This window comes from Betta splendens, chromosome 16, assembly GCF_900634795.4.
Source record: "Betta splendens chromosome 16, fBetSpl5.4, whole genome shotgun sequence".
Taxonomy (NCBI): Eukaryota; Metazoa; Chordata; class Actinopteri; order Anabantiformes; family Osphronemidae; genus Betta; species Betta splendens.
The window spans coordinates 21,236,443-21,253,538 of record NC_040896.2 but is presented as its reverse complement, the minus strand read 5'-3'; the positions used below and the strand labels follow the sequence as shown (position 1 = coordinate 21,253,538).

The 17,096-nt window shown below is 48.2% G+C and overlaps 1 protein-coding gene across 1 annotated transcript; it reads right to left on the bottom strand.

Moving 5' to 3' along the window:
* Positions 1 to 39: 39 nt before the first annotated feature.
* LOC114842704 (grainyhead-like protein 2 homolog) lies at positions 40 to 7,521 on the bottom strand. Its single transcript, XM_029128497.3, has 15 exons — positions 7,258 to 7,521; positions 6,442 to 6,631; positions 5,961 to 6,359; positions 5,821 to 5,876; positions 5,530 to 5,686; positions 5,243 to 5,354; positions 4,330 to 4,424; positions 1,981 to 2,139; positions 1,847 to 1,904; positions 1,510 to 1,646; positions 1,315 to 1,352; positions 1,106 to 1,197; positions 915 to 1,000; positions 727 to 791; positions 40 to 486 (listed from the first exon to the last, which is right to left on the bottom strand). The coding sequence occupies exons 1-15, from the start codon at positions 7,269 to 7,271 to the stop codon at positions 372 to 374; spliced, it is 1,773 nt and encodes a 590-aa protein (XP_028984330.1). The 5' UTR covers positions 7,272 to 7,521; the 3' UTR covers positions 40 to 371.
* Between the last annotated feature and the right edge of the window lie 9,575 nt (positions 7,522 to 17,096).

Here is a 17,096-nt window from a genome sequence, read left to right as displayed (position 1 = left end):
TCAGCATTAGGATTGCAAGCTTTTAAATGATTACTGTCCTTTCTGTCGATCTTAATCTTTTTATTAGTAAAATACATCAGACAACAGCATACAAAACAAGACTGACTGATTTAAAACTGTACATCACGGTCCACACAGCATATGAAGGGTAGACGAGACAGTGTAAACAGGCAGCAACTGGGCACAGAGGAGTCGGACTGTATGTACAGCAAAGTCTTGAATGTGTGAATGGAACAGCTGGGTCATAAATATGACATCAGAGAAGCAGTAAACATAAGAAGCTAGCACTTTATATAATCAGCATCGCTAATACTGCGAATGATATTCACATATATACACACATTGTACACGTGGCCAGTCTGCATCTTCCATCAGATCTCCGACAGAGTCACACGCAAGGTCTCGGCCGAGCTCTCGATGGCCAGGATGAACGTGTCCTCATTTGAATAATGCTGGATGATGTTGTCATCCATGTTCACCAGGACCCTGAGGAAGACGAACAAAAGATCAGACAGAATTGGACTGATGACACTTGTCTTATATGTGAAGGTGCAGTATTTAAGATGCAGTGGGATCTTGTGAGAATACAGAATATTGCTGTGTTTGTCCCTTCGGACAAATACATCAGTGTTCATTACTAATCTTATAGTCATAGGGCTCACTGGAGCTTCCACACTGCACCTCCACCTTCACATGACTGCACATGATGTTGCGTGGCAGACTCACCCTTTTTTGCTTTTTTGGTAAACTTTGGCCATCTTGTCAACAGGAACTGCATATTTTTCTGAAATCTGTAAAGGAATGATATTTAACTGAACAACACTGAAACATTAGTTCTTTAAAGAATTACATCAGTTGAGATGAGCAAATCCTATTGGACACAACACAACAGCAGGGACACATTGAATACTCACTGCTTGCATCAGGGCTTTGAGAGTTGGAGAATGCAGCATTAGGGCATCAAACACTTCGTCGCTTTCCTTCCTCACATACAAAAGAACTGAGAGACACAACAAAACTTTCCATTTATGTTTCTAAAGATGTCTAATGTCTGAAAACATCCTGGTACAAACCATTTTAAACACAAAACGTGACATTTACAAACCTTTCCTCTCCTGCTCTACTTTGGGCTTCTTGGGTGGAGATGGGCAGACGTCGTCTTCACCAACACACGGCATCCTCTTCATCACAACCCCCCTGAGCCATATAATAACATCAATCATCAACTATTTAAATGATTCCCTGCTTTGCTGTTTATTTCTGCTTTTTCCATAATAAGTGATTTGAGTGAATGTGGTGCCAACGTGAACTCACCCATCTCTGTCGACCTCCTCTGTGTTTAAGGCAAATACCTGCAAATAAGGTAAAATAATAAGACCTAGCTGTTATTAAAGGACAGTGTGTGTGTGTGTGTGTGTGTGTGTGTGTGTGTGTGTGTGTGCGTGCGTGCGTGCGTGCGTGCGTGCGTGCGTGCGTGCGTGCGTGCGTGCGTGTGTGTGTGTGTCTCACCTGTCCAGCTCTTTGCAGGTTTCCAAAGTGAACGCCAGGGATGAAGAGGACGGGCTGGGTCTCCAGGTCAGCCACAGTCTTAAAGAGCGTGCTGTCACCCCTTCTAATGGGACTACTACTACTAATGCCACTCTTTCCTAAACCAGAGAGAGCTGGAAATAAACATCTGTTGCCAGGCAACCGCTAGTACGTGATTATGTTTGGGTTTTGCTGCTGGTTCCTATATGTCGTTTGATTTCTTGAAACAGCTTTGTTACCTTGTTTCAAAAGATTTGATTGACGCCCCACAACACTTTCATATTAGTTTAAATTGAATGTACATAGATACTGTTTTCACCTTTCAACTTTTTTCTAAGTTGCTTCTTTTCCTCATCGCGAAGCTTCCTCTCAGCTCCCTGCGAAACAAAAATCGCCTCAGTAAAAGAAAACCCTTCGATCTCGTCTGGATTTTTCCAGCAGCGCGATCGTCACCTTGTCACAGAAGACTTTGATCTGTGCGAAGGCCCTGTGGATCGGTCGGCTGCTGCAGCTGTTGTAGGCATAGGTGTCGATTTGGATTATCAGCGGCGTCCCCTTCACGCCCTTCTGCGAGGAGAAGTCCGTGCTCAGGCAGTTCACAGAGATGAAGACCTGAAGGAAAACCCAAGACAGAGGTCACGAGGGTTTAGGACGAGCAATGGGAAAGAAGTTTGTCTGATAGAAGGTGAAGCACATCGTGAGGAACAATTAAATGTGTCAATTAAGTGTGACATTAAATATGTGAAAATAAACATATACTCTATGAAGGTATTTACAAATATTTAAGAAACCAATAAATCTCAGGTCCCCGTTTACTAAACAGGAAGTGGAAGCAGATGTGTGTCTGAAGAACGTGATGATGTGATGCAGTTTCATGGTAATGAGATTAAAATGTTCCAGTTGACTGTGATTGTTCTGTAGGTGGATGTTTGAGGGTGAGAACAAGTTAAGTGCCACATGCTGCAGGTGTCTACCAAACAGGAACCTTTGTAAACACCTCTCAATACAATGACTCCTGTTCAACTTATTCAGTGGTTGACTGGATTAGTTTCTACCTGGTCTGACTCAGATGGGTCGAATCTGATAAGCAAGTTGTTCCTCAGTGGCTCAAACTGGACAAGCTACTGACTTAGAAGAACATTTAGTGAACTCAGAATCACAGATGGCAAAAGAAAAGAATCTTTTTAAACCCTTCGGTTGTTTCACTTCTACAAATACTTGACTCAGCTCCAAGATCCCTCCTGCCCACAGATGAATAATGTAACAGAGTTGTAAAAGAGAAACTCAATTCACACACACACACAGTCTCACTCAAATGACACCGCATCGCCTTAACCATTCCCAGCCATGAAGAGCACACCATGGGAGCAATGAGCACACGCGCTTATGGTGATAAAGCAAATTCCCATGGCAGTGATGACATTTCTTCTGAGTTTTCCAGTTGAGCAGGACCGACAACCTTAGCAACAGGTCAGCACAGACGGATAACGGTAGAGATTCCTAACTGTGGCTCAACAGCCATTTTCCCACTAGGCAGCATCGTGCCTGAACCTGCAGAGGTGAGGGCTGCTTGCTGGAAAGGCTTGGAGCAGGAACGAGCCTCCTACACAGCACAAACTCACACCTCCGCAGGCCCAAGCCATTTCAGTTTCTGCAGAAGGGGCGTGTGTGTGTGTGTGTGCGTGTGTGTGTGTGTGTGTGTGTGTGTGTGTGTGTGTGTGTGTGTGTGTGTGTGTGTGTGTGTGTGTGTGGAGGAGGTTTGCTGTGTTTGTGCTCGCAGGATGTGTGAGCAGTCAAGTAGCTTTAAGTTCACAGGAGCAGATTAATGTCACCGTTCAATGCCATTCACTCGTCCAGGCACAAACAAACACGGAGCGATGCCGCAGGAAGCAGCACAGCTCCCGCGCCGCACACTCAACGCTCCATTACAATGATGACTGTTGCCTGGCAACAGCAAAGCCATGTCAAAACAAAAAGACAAAACTGATTATTTGGATGAAAAATGTCTTTTCTGTACTGTCAGATCCCCCCGAGACGCCCAATTATCGCTTGGAAAACAGCATTTGTAGGTGGCACAACACGAGGGGCGAAGTGACGGCTCATGTGATGACATGTGAGCTCGCATATTTCCTCACAGGAACTTCCCACATTATTTCCAGTAAACTCTAAGCGGGCATGGAGGCTTCTAAGGGTCATGGTGCAGTGTGTCCTGTAATCGGCTCTAAAGTGGACCAGAGTGTGCAGCCGCAGTGGATGTCTTCACATCTGCTTGGGTCCATTCACTTATTAAGGCTCCTGTGACCAATGAAATCCCATTCACATCTTCTGTCACATGTTTTGCAATCAATGTTGCATCATCATCATCATCATCATTATCATCATCATCATCATCATCCAGCTGAATGCAGTGAAGGTGTGTGTCAGGCCTCTTTTTGACAACTCATCAAGTTGGCACTGGATGGAGCCTGAAGGTGCTGTGTGATCACAGTGTGTTTGTATCTGTCCCTTTAACAGGAGGTGAAATCTGAGGAACTCCTCCTCAGGGTGTTTCACCACATGGGGTCAGTGGACAGATACAAACACACTGTGATCAGACAGGCTCTCATGTCAGCAGCCCTCCAAGATAATCAGAGCATAAAAGAAGTCTCTGCAGCTCAACAACAGAAAAGCAGCTGTTGTTTCACTGAGAAATAAGAAACCTGCTTCGTTTATTAGGGATGTATTTAGGAGAATTTCAAGGAAAGTGTCAATCAAAGACTGAATTCTTTCATGTTTTGCTTGGTTTGTGTTTGTTTTCCGTACCTTCGCTTCTTCAGTGACGTCCCATGTAAAGGACACAGCGTTGTAGGCGATTTCCTCCACATTGCCCACCGTGCTGAAGCTCTCCTTGTAGTCGGCTGCATCAGAGACCAAAGAACAGCGTCAGCCAAGTACTGTAGCACAGAAATATGCAGTTTTTTAATATATAATTATAGAATAGGGAATATAAATCCCTTGTTTCGTCATGTGTTAATATTTGTAGACATTTAATGAAAGGTTTTTAGGAAGACTACCTAGTTTAGTTTACCTAGTTAGTCCTGTGGATGAACTCACTGGGACTAAACCTCAAATCTGTACGGCAGCACACACACGAGTCAGATTATTATAGTCAGATTAAGTATGACAAGAAAAAGAGAAAAAGATGAAATCGAGCGCTGAATAGATGAACAGTAAACATCTGTCTAAACAATCAGGCACGTGTTTGCAAAGGCCTAAATGCTTTTCATGAGACCCTTCAAAGACAAAGTGTGCACATATGAGCTGGTCTCCACCCACCCACCCACAGCACATTACATTTCGCCATGGTGCGGGCACAACCCTGCCACAGACAAAGCCACAGACAAACCGCAACCACCACAGCATCTGGCGTCTGTGAATCCTTCCATTCAGCTTTTGGGCACAGGTTGAGGCCTGTCTGTTGCTGATCTTACAGGATATGGCTTCGGTCCAGGCCCCCACCTATTTCTCTTCTTAACGTCTATGCAAATGCTGCCCTATTGATTGTTTCCCTTTGCTGAGCTGCTGTGGGAATCGAGGATTGACAGTTATTCAAACTGTGTCAGCTTTCACCCGAACACCCGTGACAGGCTTCGTCTGTTTACTAACCGTGTACCTGCAGGTAAGGACCTACTATATAAACTACGCAGGTGGAAAATAGACAGGAAGGCCGCCTCACCGATGTCCAGGACTCTCTGCTTTGCGGTGTGCTGGTGGGAGTGCCAGTATTTCCAATTCTTCAGCTGCTCGTCTCTGCACTTGTCTTTGCCAAAGACAACCATGATGGCAGTCTGAGAGCGAGCAAAGACACAACAATCAGGACAGGCCTCGACGGAGAACTGTAACAATACCTAGGATTTAAAAGTTGATCCTTCACCTGCTGCACTTCACTGCGCCTCCCATGATGCATTTCTCACTACTGGCAGGGCTTCCGTGGGGCCCGTGTGTCGCCATCGCTCCACTCACCTGCACTTTGACTCTTTGCTGACACAGAGAAGATCGGAGGCCGGTGGCCGACAGCGTCAGAGGGTAGAACTGGCCGCGGTTCAGGTAGGCCATGGGCCCCTCTCCTTGTCGCGGCCGCATCGACATGCTTGCCTCCAGACTGTACTGGAAACTCGCACTGTCAGAGACAAGCATACGCAGAAGCGTCTGACAATCTGATGTGACCACAAGAACAAGATGATGTGCAGCTGCTGTGCTTTACAGTGTAGTCATGTACTGTACGTTTAGCTCGACCTCTGAATTTCAACATACACTGGTAGGCTACAGTGGAAACTGTCAGTTCCTGTAGATGGACGTCTGTGGTACATCTGGGGGAAAAGCAATTTGTACATCTTACATAAAACTAGTATCCAACTAGTAACCTGCAAACACGACAAAGTCAGTTCACTCACCTCTTCTACAGAATCCTCATACGCGCGTTCCACAGTAGACCTACGTTCACTTTTCATGTACCCAGCATGCCTCAGGTCACCGGGGCGCTGTTCATAAGCCCCTTGGACGCGATCTCTGGGTTCTACGTAGCCTCCAGAACAGGACACAGTCATGGGCACCTGGTCCTCTGTCTTAACCAGAGCGAGCGCGTCCTCGTTCCCACCGTCGTGAGCATCTTCTACACAGCCGGAGCCGCGGTGCTGTGCAGCCGTGTTGTTTAGTGAGAGGTTAACAGGTGTGGATCTAAGAGCCTGAAGATGATGATCTTGAATCTCCAAGTGTCCATAGTTATTGGAGCCAACAGCAGACAGGTCGGTGGGTTTAGTACAACTTAGGGCAAGTCTCTTCTCTTTAGGAGCCTGACATTTATAAAAAGAGGGTTCAATAAATAAGTAGGAACAAAATCTGAATTTTTTTGTTGTGACATATAGTGTTCTGCACCTTGTAGTAGTCGTAGAGCAGCCCGAGAACGGCGGAGCTGTCCTCGTCCCCGTTGATGCTCATCATGGCTTTAGTGGCCGCGGTCAGCGGGTTCTCCAGGTACCGCCTCGTCCACGTCTCATCGTCGCTGTCGAACACCTGACGGGACGACACGGGCACGTCGCTCGGCACCACCAGCACCAGCCGTTTACTGACGGGGCCACAGACATTGGGAAGAGGCCCCAGAAGTCATGTTGCTATTGTTAAGCCAACATGTCATTAAGAAGTCAGCACGGCCAAGCCGCAAACTCTGCCCCAGGGTGATTCTCACCAGAGCTCCAACTAATGCCCTGCTTCACGTGACGTGTGTGTTTACGTGCAGTTTATAAAAGGTGCGTCTATAGTATGCTAATAAGGTCTGAGGCAAAAAATCCACTATCCCTTCTAGTAATATAATCCCTTAGGAACATGTTGTTTGTGAGAGTACTGCAATACACTAATGGGCATTTACATTTTTTCCAGATCCATCAGTGAGTGAGAGAGAGAGTGAGTGATCACCTCAGAGGTGACATGCAGATGGATCAACACCTCTCTCTCATGACAAATCATGATCAGCTCAGCAGACTAGTTGTAACTTGTTTTATAAAGAGCTTCCTGTATGTGAGAAGCGTTTAAAACATTCGGTTTCCACGACACGTTTTTAAAGATTTAAAAACATTAAAAGGGTATCAAGTATTTGGTGAATTAAATGAAATTTAACTAAAGAAAACAGAAACAAATTACACAAACATGCATAAACGCTATAATAAAACTAAATAGCACTAAATTTCCTCTTACCTGTCCAGGTCCATGATGACTCCAGGTTTCTCTGCTGTTTTCTAGACCTCGCTTGATAACTTTCTGCTTAACTACCGGTAAGTTGTTTTGGGAGACAGAAAACCGAGTCGGACTGCATTGGACGTCTCAGTCAAAACAGTAGGTAAGAAATCCCCTGTAATCTTCCTTCTTTCATTTGTGCCTGCGCTTCATAAATAGAATAAAAGGTGAACACACGGGCTGAGTGCGTGCTCCGTTTACAGGCTGGTAAATTAAAGAGCCAGGTAACGCAGAACCGGAAGAGGCCGGGCCAACAAGTGAACGAAATACCTCCTGCTGATTGGTCCAAAAAGTCCACACAGAAAGAAGGGAAGAGCTTTTTTGTGCCCTGGGACATTTGTAACGCGAAAAACCGGCATTGCATTGTGTGTGCATGTTTCATAATGTAAATGTGTCATATACACAGGTCCTTGACTTCATCATAACACATAGTGGTGGGGATTCAATGTTGCACCGTTTTCAGCTTAAAAATGCTTCCATGTTACTTTGGCAGAACACAGTTTTGTAGCTTTGTAAGGTGGTGTCAAAGTAGTGGAGTTAGTACACTGGACCGGACCGGACCGGACCGGCATCACCCAGGGGCCTTTGTGTGTGCCATTCAGAGACTTGATGGAGGTAAATAAGTAAGATTTAACACCTAACCAGAACCAATACACAGGCTTCTTAATCATAGCTGTAAGTACTGCTGTCATTTTCTATTGTCACTATTAATAATGCTTGATTATGACAATTGTGATATAGCTTATTATATATATATATACTTATATATATAAGTAATGTGTGATTATGTGTCATAATATACATGCATAGGTGTACAGTGGTGTGAAAAAGTCTTTGCCCCCTTACTGATTTTTTGCATTTCTTTCACACTTTAATGTGTCTGATCATCTAACAAATTTAATTATTAGTCAAAGATAACACAAGTAAACACATCATTACTCTAAGGGTCTTTTGGTCTACTTCACTTTATCAGGCAGGTCCTATTTAAGTGATTTCTTGATTGATTCTTGATTCTTGATTCAGTTTTTCTCGAGGTACATGGATCCACTGCCTGGGTGGTCTCTTCTACCGACCCCCACCATTCGCCAGGGGATATAGTCAGGCTGATGGGGTAGGCCCTGCTCCGCCCTTGAGCATCTCCTGGTGGGCTCCGTACAGACTGTGGGTCCTCAGGCTCCACTCTCTCAGGCCGACCCTCCCACTGGGGGGAGTGTTCGCCCCTGGTCCTCCTGGAGTGGACAGCGTTGACCCACTAACCTTGTATTGGGACACTCAACACCTGAACTGATAAACAGGCTTTCTAAACTTAGCTGTAAATATTACTGTTACTTATTTTTATCACTATCAATAATGTGTGATTATGGTAGTTGTGATGTTGTATGTCATGGCTATTATTAAGTATGACAACTCAGAGTGGAGCCCAGGACGCAGAGTTGCAGTCTTACACGCCTCTCTGCATGTTCTCTACAGCCGCCACCCACTCTTAGTCTTAGTTATCGCATAGAGACTGTGTCTGCTTCTCGACCACCTAAACTATACAAGTCACACACAAATCAAAGAGGAGTGACTTACCAGAATTTAATAAACATCAAAACAGTTCCTCTTACAGAACAAAGTAACAGTAAGCTAATAAAGTGTGGTTTATTAAATATCAGATCTCTCTCATCTAAATCCTTTTTAATAAATGACTTGATAAGTGACCATCACATAGATCTGTTCTGTCTCACTGAAACCTGGCTGCAGCAGGATGAATATGTTACTTTAAATGAGTCGACTCCAATGAGTCACATCAACTATCATGTTCTAAGATGTACAGGTAGAGGTGGAGGAGTAGCAGCAGTTTATAAATCAGATTTATTAATTACTCCTAAACCTAAACATAGTTATAACTCATTTGAGAGCCTCACTCTGAGCCTTTCTCACCCAGACTCTAAAACTCAGAAACCAGTTGTGTTTTGTATTGTTTACCGTCCTCCTGCTCCATATTCAGAGTTCTTAACTGAATTCTCTGAATTCTTATCTGACTTAGTTCTTAGCACAGATAAAGTCATTGTAGTGGGAGACTTTAACATTCATGTAGATGTTGACAGCAACTGTCTCAGCACTGCTTTTAACTCCTTAATAGACACTATTGGTTTTACACAGCAGGTAAATGAACCCACTCATCGTTTTAACCACACCCTAGATCTTGTCCTGACATATGGGGTTGAAATTGATAGTTTAATAGTTCTTCCCATAAACCCTATGTTATCTGACCATTTCTTATTAACTTTTGAATTTAGCACAACTGACCCTATAACAGCTGGAAAGAAATGTTACTATAGCAGATGTTTATCTGACAACGCTGTTGCCAGATTCAAGCAGATGATTCCATCATCTTTTGCCTTAATGTCTTGTAGATACACAGAGAACAGTCACCTTAATCCTTATGAACAGGTTGACTGTCTTGTAGATGATGCTGCAGCTTCTCTACGTACAATGTTAGACACAGTGGCTCCTCTGAAGAAGAAGACAGTAAATCAGAGGAGGTTAGCTCCGTGGTATAACTCAGACATCCGCAGCCTAAAGCAAAGGACTAGACAACTAGAAAGACAGTGGCGTTCCAACAAAATAAATGTAAACTGCATTGCATGGAAGGACAGTCTAATGAAATATAAAAAAGCACTTTGTGCTGCTAGAAAAACATATTATTCCTCCCTAATTGAGGAAAACAAAAACAACCCCCGGTTTCTTTTCAGCACTGTAGCCAGGCTGACAAAGAGTCATAGCTGTAATGAGTCTACTATCCCCTTAAATCTCAGCAGCAATGACTTTATGAACTACTTTACTAATAAAATTATCATCATTAGAAAAAACATTCAGCAGCGACTTCTTCCAAATGACAGAAAGCACTGTCTAGATCCATCAACTTTAAATTTATTAAATCCTCTGTCTTACCTAGACAGCTTCTCCCCCATAACTCATATGGAGTTAACCTCAATAATCAACTCTTCCAAGTTGTCCACTTGTCTTTTAGATCTAATCCCAACCAGATTACTCAAAGAAGTTCTACCTTTAATCAGCTCATCCATATTAAATCAAATCAACCAATCTTTACAACTAGGCTATGTACCACAGGCTTTTAAGGTGGCTGTGGTCAAACCTCTATTGAAAAAACCAACCCTTGACCCTGGACAACTAGCCAACTATAGGCCCATTTCAAATTTACCCTTTATTTCCAAGATTCTGGAAAAAAACGTGGCTAAACAATTATCTGACCACCTTAGTGGGAATAACCTGTATGAAGATTTTCAGTCAGGATTTAGAAAACATCATAGCACAGAAACAGCTCTGGTTAGAGTCACTAATGATCTTCTATTAGCTTCGGACAATGGTCTAGTTTCTGTCCTAGTCCTGTTAGATCTTAGTGCTGCATTTGATACAATTGATCATAACATTCTATTACAGACACTAGAACATAGAATCGGGATTAATGGAACAGCATTGGGATGGTTTAAGTCCTATTTGTTGAACAGATTCCAGTTTGTTCTTGTTAATGATAAATTCTAGTTCTGTGCTGGGTCCAATTCTGTTTAGCCTATACATGTCTCCTCTAGGTGAGATTATTAGAAAGCATTCTATTAATTTTCATTTTTACGCAGATGATACTCAGCTATATATGTCCTTGGAACCAAATGAAACAGATCAACTAGTCAAAATTCAGGAGTGTTTAAAAGACATCAAATCCTGGATGTCCCAAAACTTCCTTCAACTAAACTCAGATAAAACCGAGATTCTTATTGTTGGGCCTAAAAATCTGAGAGAGACACTATTGAGTCAGATAGCCACCCTGGATGGCATAACATTAGCTTCAGATTCTACTGTGAGGAACCTTGGTGTCATGTTTGACCAGGATCTCTCTTTTACATCATACATTAAGCAAATCTCCAGAACCGCCTACTTCCACCTTAGAAATATAGTTAAAATCAGAAGCATCCTCTCTCTGAGCGATGTGTCATGATCCGTGTCTTTGTTTCTAGTTGTTCCCTGTTTTCACGTCATGTCCTGCTTGTCTTATTTTGGTTCCAGTTTCCGTTTCCTGTTTTATTTTGGTAGTCTCCCGGTCTCTGTTTTGTGTTCTAGCTTTACTTCCGGTTTCTTGTCTTGTCACAGCTGTCCCTGCTCATTACCCACACCTGCACTCTGTTAGTCATCAAGTCACTGTGTATTTAACCACCACCTGTGTCCTTAGTTCCCTGCCAGATTGTCGTATTCGAGTTCCCTGAGTGTTCGTGTTTCTTGTGAGTTGAGCGTCCCTAGTCTCCTGAGTTCCCTGCGTGTTCGTGTTTTTCGTGTTTATTCCTGTTTGCACCATGTATCCTGCCTGACCCTGGAGTATCTACTGACCGTGAGTTTTTGCCTGTTCCCTGCCTGTACTTTTGTCGAGCCATTTCGTGTATGACCTGGACCGTCTGACCGTGCCTTAAGAATAAACCTTTCTGATCGTAATCTCGCCTCCGTGCTGTGCATGTGGGTTCGCCGCCTGCCTGCTTCGAGTCCCTGACAGAACAATCTGGCCACACTTGGACCCAGCCAGCACTTAGCCTCCGGTCAGGTCAGTGACTGTTTTTCCCCTTGTTTTTTACGGCAAATATAACTCCCCCCGCGGAAGTATGGTTTCGGTTTCATCCTCTCCGCCTCGTCGGATCGTCGTGCCTGCACCAACCTGCCCAGCTCCATGGTTATTTCCCTGGGAGGATTTCCTGCTCTCACGCGGTCCTCAGCCTCCAGTTCAGCCGCGCGCTGCTCAGTCTCCCGTTCAGCCGCGCGCTGCTCAGTCTCCAGTTCAGCCGCGCGCTGCTCAGTCTCCAGTTCAGCCGCGCGCTGCTCAGTTTCCAGTTCAGCCGCGCGCTGCTCAGTCTCCAGATCAGCCGCGCGCTGCTCAGTCTCCAGTTCAGCCGCGCGCTGTTCAATCTCCAGCTCAATCGTGCTTTGCCCAGTCTCCAGCTCAATCGTGTTTTGCCCAGTCTCCTGCTCAATCGTGTTTTCCCCAGTCTCCAGCCCAAGTTCCAGACGCCGCGGCCCCGTTTCACCATGCGGATCCCGGTACAGAGGTCCGGTCCACACCGCGCCCAGCGCCTCAAACGACGGACAGTCGCAGCTGCTCCGGACGGCGACGGCGGCGGCGCGGGTCCAGGATCCCGGGTCCCGCGGTCTCGGTCATGGGGACCGAGCAGCCTTCTTCCCCGACAGAGGAGCCCCTTAATTCTCTGACTGACTGTGTCCCTCTGATAACAGGCATCCCAGACAGCGTCGCCCGACGGGTCCACCTCCTCTGCTCTCCTCCAGTTGCCTTTCTCTTCGCCCACCTCATGAACACCGCCAATTCGGCTACAGACCAGGGCGCGAGAGAACAACTGTTCGAGGAAGCAGCCGCTCTCGTCCGGAGGGAGCCTGTCCTGCGTGAGGCCCTGCAACTCCCGGGCCTGCAGCCAGCGGTCGCTTCATGCCCCACCTCTCAGTCAGGTCAGCCGTGTGTTACCCATGCCCCGGTGCAGCCCTGTCGTCTCCAGGTCCCAGCCCAGTCGAACCTAGTCCAGACCCCAGATCAGCCGTGTGTTGCCCAGACCCCAGATCAGCCGTGTGTAGCCCAGACCCCAGATCAGCCGTGTGTTGCCCAGACCCCAGATCAGCCGTGTGTTGCCCAGACCCCAGATCAGCCGTGTGTTGCCCAGACCCCAGATCAGTCGTGTGTTGCCCAGACCCCAGATCAGTCGTGTGTTGCCCTGACCCCAGTTCCGTCCTTGTCCCCGTCAGAGGGCGCCGTCCGTCTGACGACTGTTAACCCCACCCAATCAGGCCCGACGTCTCCCCCGTCGAGCTCGGCAGCTGTAAGCTGTCATGCCAGCTCCGGAGGGGACGCCACTCCAGTCCCTGTCGGCCATGTTGCGGCCGTTCTAGTTCCTGTCGGCTCCTCAGAGGAGGACGCCGTCCCTGTTCCCGTCGGCCATATTGAGGCCGTTCTAGTTCCAGTTCCTGTCGGCTCCTCAGAGGAGGACGCCGTTCTAGTTCCTGTCGGCCAAGTAGAGGTCGTTCCAGTTCCTGTCGAACCGTTAAAGGTCGTTCCTGTCCCTGTCGGCCATGTTGAGGTCGTTCCAGTTCCTGTCGGCCAAGTAGAGGTCGTTCCAGTTCCTGTCGATCCGTTAAAGGTCGTTCCTGTCCCTGTCGGCCATGTTGAGGTCGTTCCAGTTCCTGTCGGCCATGTTGAGGTCGTTCCAGTTCCTGTCGGCCATGTTGAGGTCGTTCCAGTTCCTGTCGGCCATGTTGAGGTCGTTCCAGTTCCTGTCGGCCATGTTGAGGTCGTTCCAGTTCCTGTCGGCCATGTTGAGGTCGTTCCAGTTCCTGTCGGCCATGTCGAGGTCGTTCCAGTTCCTGCCGACCAAATTGAGGTCGTTCCAGTCCCTGTCCCTGCCGACCAAATTGAGGTCGTTCCAGTTCCTGTTCCTGTAGGCCAAGTAGAGGACGTTCCCGTAGGCCAAGTAGAGGGCGTTCCCGTAGGCCGAGTAGAGGGCGTTCCCGTAGGCCAAGTAGAGGGCGTTCCCGTAGGCCGAGTAGAGGGCGTTCCCGTAGGCCAAGTAGAGGGCGTTCCCGTAGGCCGAGTAGAGGGCGTTCCCGTAGGCCAAGTAGAGGTCACCCCTGTCTCTGACCCCGTTCCTGTCGACCCTGTAGCGGTCGTTCCAGTCCCCGTTCCTGTCGACCCTGTAGCGGTCGTTCCAGTCCCCGTTCCTGTCGGCCCTGTAGCGGTCGTTCCAGTCCCCGTTCCTGTCGGCCCTGTAGCGCCAGTCGCAGTTCCTGCGCACCTCCAGGAGGAGGTTGCGCCAGTCGCAGTTCCTGCGCACCTCCAGGAGGAGGTTGCGCCAGCCGCAGTTCCTGCGCACCTCCAGGAGGAGGTTGCGCCAGCCGCAGTTCCTGCGCACCTCCAGGAGGAGGTTGCGCCAGCCGCAGTTCCTGCGCACCTCCAGGAGGAGGTTGCGCCAGCCGCAGTTCCTGCGCACCTCCAGGAGGAGGTTGCGCCAGCCGCAGTTCCTGCGCACCTCCAGGAGGAGGTTGCGCCAGCCGCAGTTCCTGCGCACCTCCAGGAGGGAGGTTGCGCCAGCCGCAGTTCCTGCGCACCTCCAGGAGGAGGTGCGCCCGCCGCAGTCAAGGGAAAAAGGAGGGGTGGAGAGAAAGAAGAAGGACAAGGAGGAAAAAAGGAGGGGGAGAAGCAGAAGCCAGTAAGGAGGAAACAAAGGAGGGGGGGTAGAGGCCCGCGCCGCAGTCCCGGCAGACCCCCAGGAGGGGGTCGCTCCCGCCGCAGTCCCGGCCGACCTCCAGGAGGGGGTCGCTCCCGCCGCAGTCCCGGCCGACCTCCAGGAGGGGGTCGCTCCCGTCGCAGTTCCTGCCGACCTCCAGGAGGGGGTCGCTCCCGTCGTAGTTCCTGCCGACCTCCAGGAGGGGGTCGCTCCCGTCGTAGTTCCTGCCGACCTCCAGGAGGGGGTCGCTCCCGCCGTAGCTCCTGCCGACCTCCAGGAGGGGGTCGCTCCCGTCCCGGCTCCGGCCGCATCTGCATCGGTTCCTGGCGGTCCGGCTTCGGCCGCATCTGCTTCGGTTCCTGCCTCTCGTCGCGGTGGTCCAAGGAGGACGCCGCTGGTTCCTGCCTCGTCTCTGCCTTTGCTGCCGGACTGGTGGCCTCGCCCTCGGCGCATCCTGCTGCTGGGATGGCGCTGCCTCCTGCGGCGCCGTCCGCCTCGACTCCTCAACCGCCTGGATCAGCGTCCGCCTGGTGGACGCTGCCATGCGGGGTGGTCCCCGGGGACATCGTCCCAGCTCAAGGGCACTAAGAGTGCCATCCTGGCTCAGCGGCTGCTGAGCAGGATCTCGCCACGCCGTCACCCTCCGTGACGGAATCCCTGGACTTTTTTTTTATTTTCCTGTTCATGGACTTTGAGGTTTTCGTGTGGACTCTTGTTTTGGCCCTCCTCCGGTCCTCCCTCCACCCACCCTGCTCATGTACCTTGAGGGGTAGGGATTCGGTCCCTCCGCCTGGGACCACCCTCCGCCCGCCCTGGTTTGGGGGGGGAGGCTTCCGTAGGCGCCGTGGAAGGCGCCATAGGGGGGGGGGGTACTGTCATGATCCGTGTCTTTGTTTCTAGTTGTTCCCTGTTTTCACGTCATGTCCTGCTTGTCTTATTTTGGTTCCAGTTTCCGTTTCCTGTTTTATTTTGGTAGTCTCCCGGTCTCTGTTTTGTGTTCTAGCTTTACTTCCGGTTTCTTGTCTTGTCACAGCTGTCCCTGCTCATTACCCACACCTGCACTCTGTTAGTCATCAAGTCACTGTGTATTTAACCACCACCTGTGTCCTTAGTTCCCTGCCAGATTGTCGTATTCGAGTTCCCTGAGTGTTCGTGTTTCTTGTGAGTTGAGCGTCCCTAGTCTCCTGAGTTCCCTGCGTGTTCGTGTTTTTCGTGTTTATTCCTGTTTGCACCATGTATCCTGCCTGACCCTGGAGTATCTACTGACCGTGAGTTTTTGCCTGTTCCCTGCCTGTACTTTTGTCGAGCCATTTCGTGTATGACCTGGACCGTCTGACCGTGCCTTAAGAATAAACCTTTCTGATCGTAATCTCGCCTCCGTGCTGTGCATGTGGGTTCGCCGCCTGCCTGCTTCGAGTCCCTGACACGATGCAGAGAAACTGATCCATGCATTTGTTACCTCTAGGCTGGACTACTGTAACTTCTTACTCATAGGATGTCCTAACAGCTCCTTAAAAAGCCTACAGCTCATTCAAAATGCTGCAGCCAGAGTTCTGACAGGACTTAGAAAGAGAGATCACATTTCTCCTACATTAGCATCTCTGCACTGGCTGCCTGTAAAATGTAGGATAGAATTTAAAATTCTCCTACTGACATACAAAGTACTCAATGATAAAGCTCCTTCTTATCTTAAAGACCTTATAGTTCCTTATGCTCCCAGCAGAACACTTCGTTCTCAGAGCGCTGGGCTACTTGTGGTTCCTAGAGTGTTTAAATGTAGAACAGGGGGCAGAGCTTTTAGCTACCAAGCTCCTCTCCTCTGGAACCAGCTCCCTCTTCAGGTTCGAGAAGCTGACACACTCTCCACCTTTAAGATTAGGCTTAAAACCTTCCTTTTTGATAAAGCTTATAGTTAGAGATGGTTCAGGTCACTGGCAATTATTGTTAGTCACAGGAACCATCTCTTAGTTAAGCTGCAATAGACATAGACTGCTGGGGGACTTAATTTATACACTGAGCTCCTCTGTTTCCTTCTACCTCCTCTGTCCCATAACCTCCCATCATTGTCCCATGTTTAACTAACCTTGTCTCTTTCTGTCCAGTAGTTGTGCTTCTCCCCCCCCCCCACACACTCTTTCTCCCTCTCTGTCCTTACCTACAGGTATCATTGGACTCAAAGTTTGGTGTCTGTGATGGGCAGCTGCGGATCCAACCATCCTGCCTGCATCCAGTCCCTGGTCCTACCATCCTGCCTGTGCTCTGTTGTTGCTTGTTGTTCCTTGTTGCTGTTGCTGTGCTTTTCTATCCCTCTATCCTTTCACCCCAACCGGTCGAGGCAGATGGCCGCCCACATCCAGTCTGGTTCTGCTGGAGGTTTCTTCCTCGTTAGAGAGGGAGTTTTTCCTCTCCACTGTTGCTGTCAAATTAAATGCTTGCTGTATGTGGGATTTGTTGGGTTTAGTTGTGTGAGGTTTTAAACCTTACTTTGTAAAGTGCCTTGAAATAACTTTGTTGTGATTTGGCGCTATA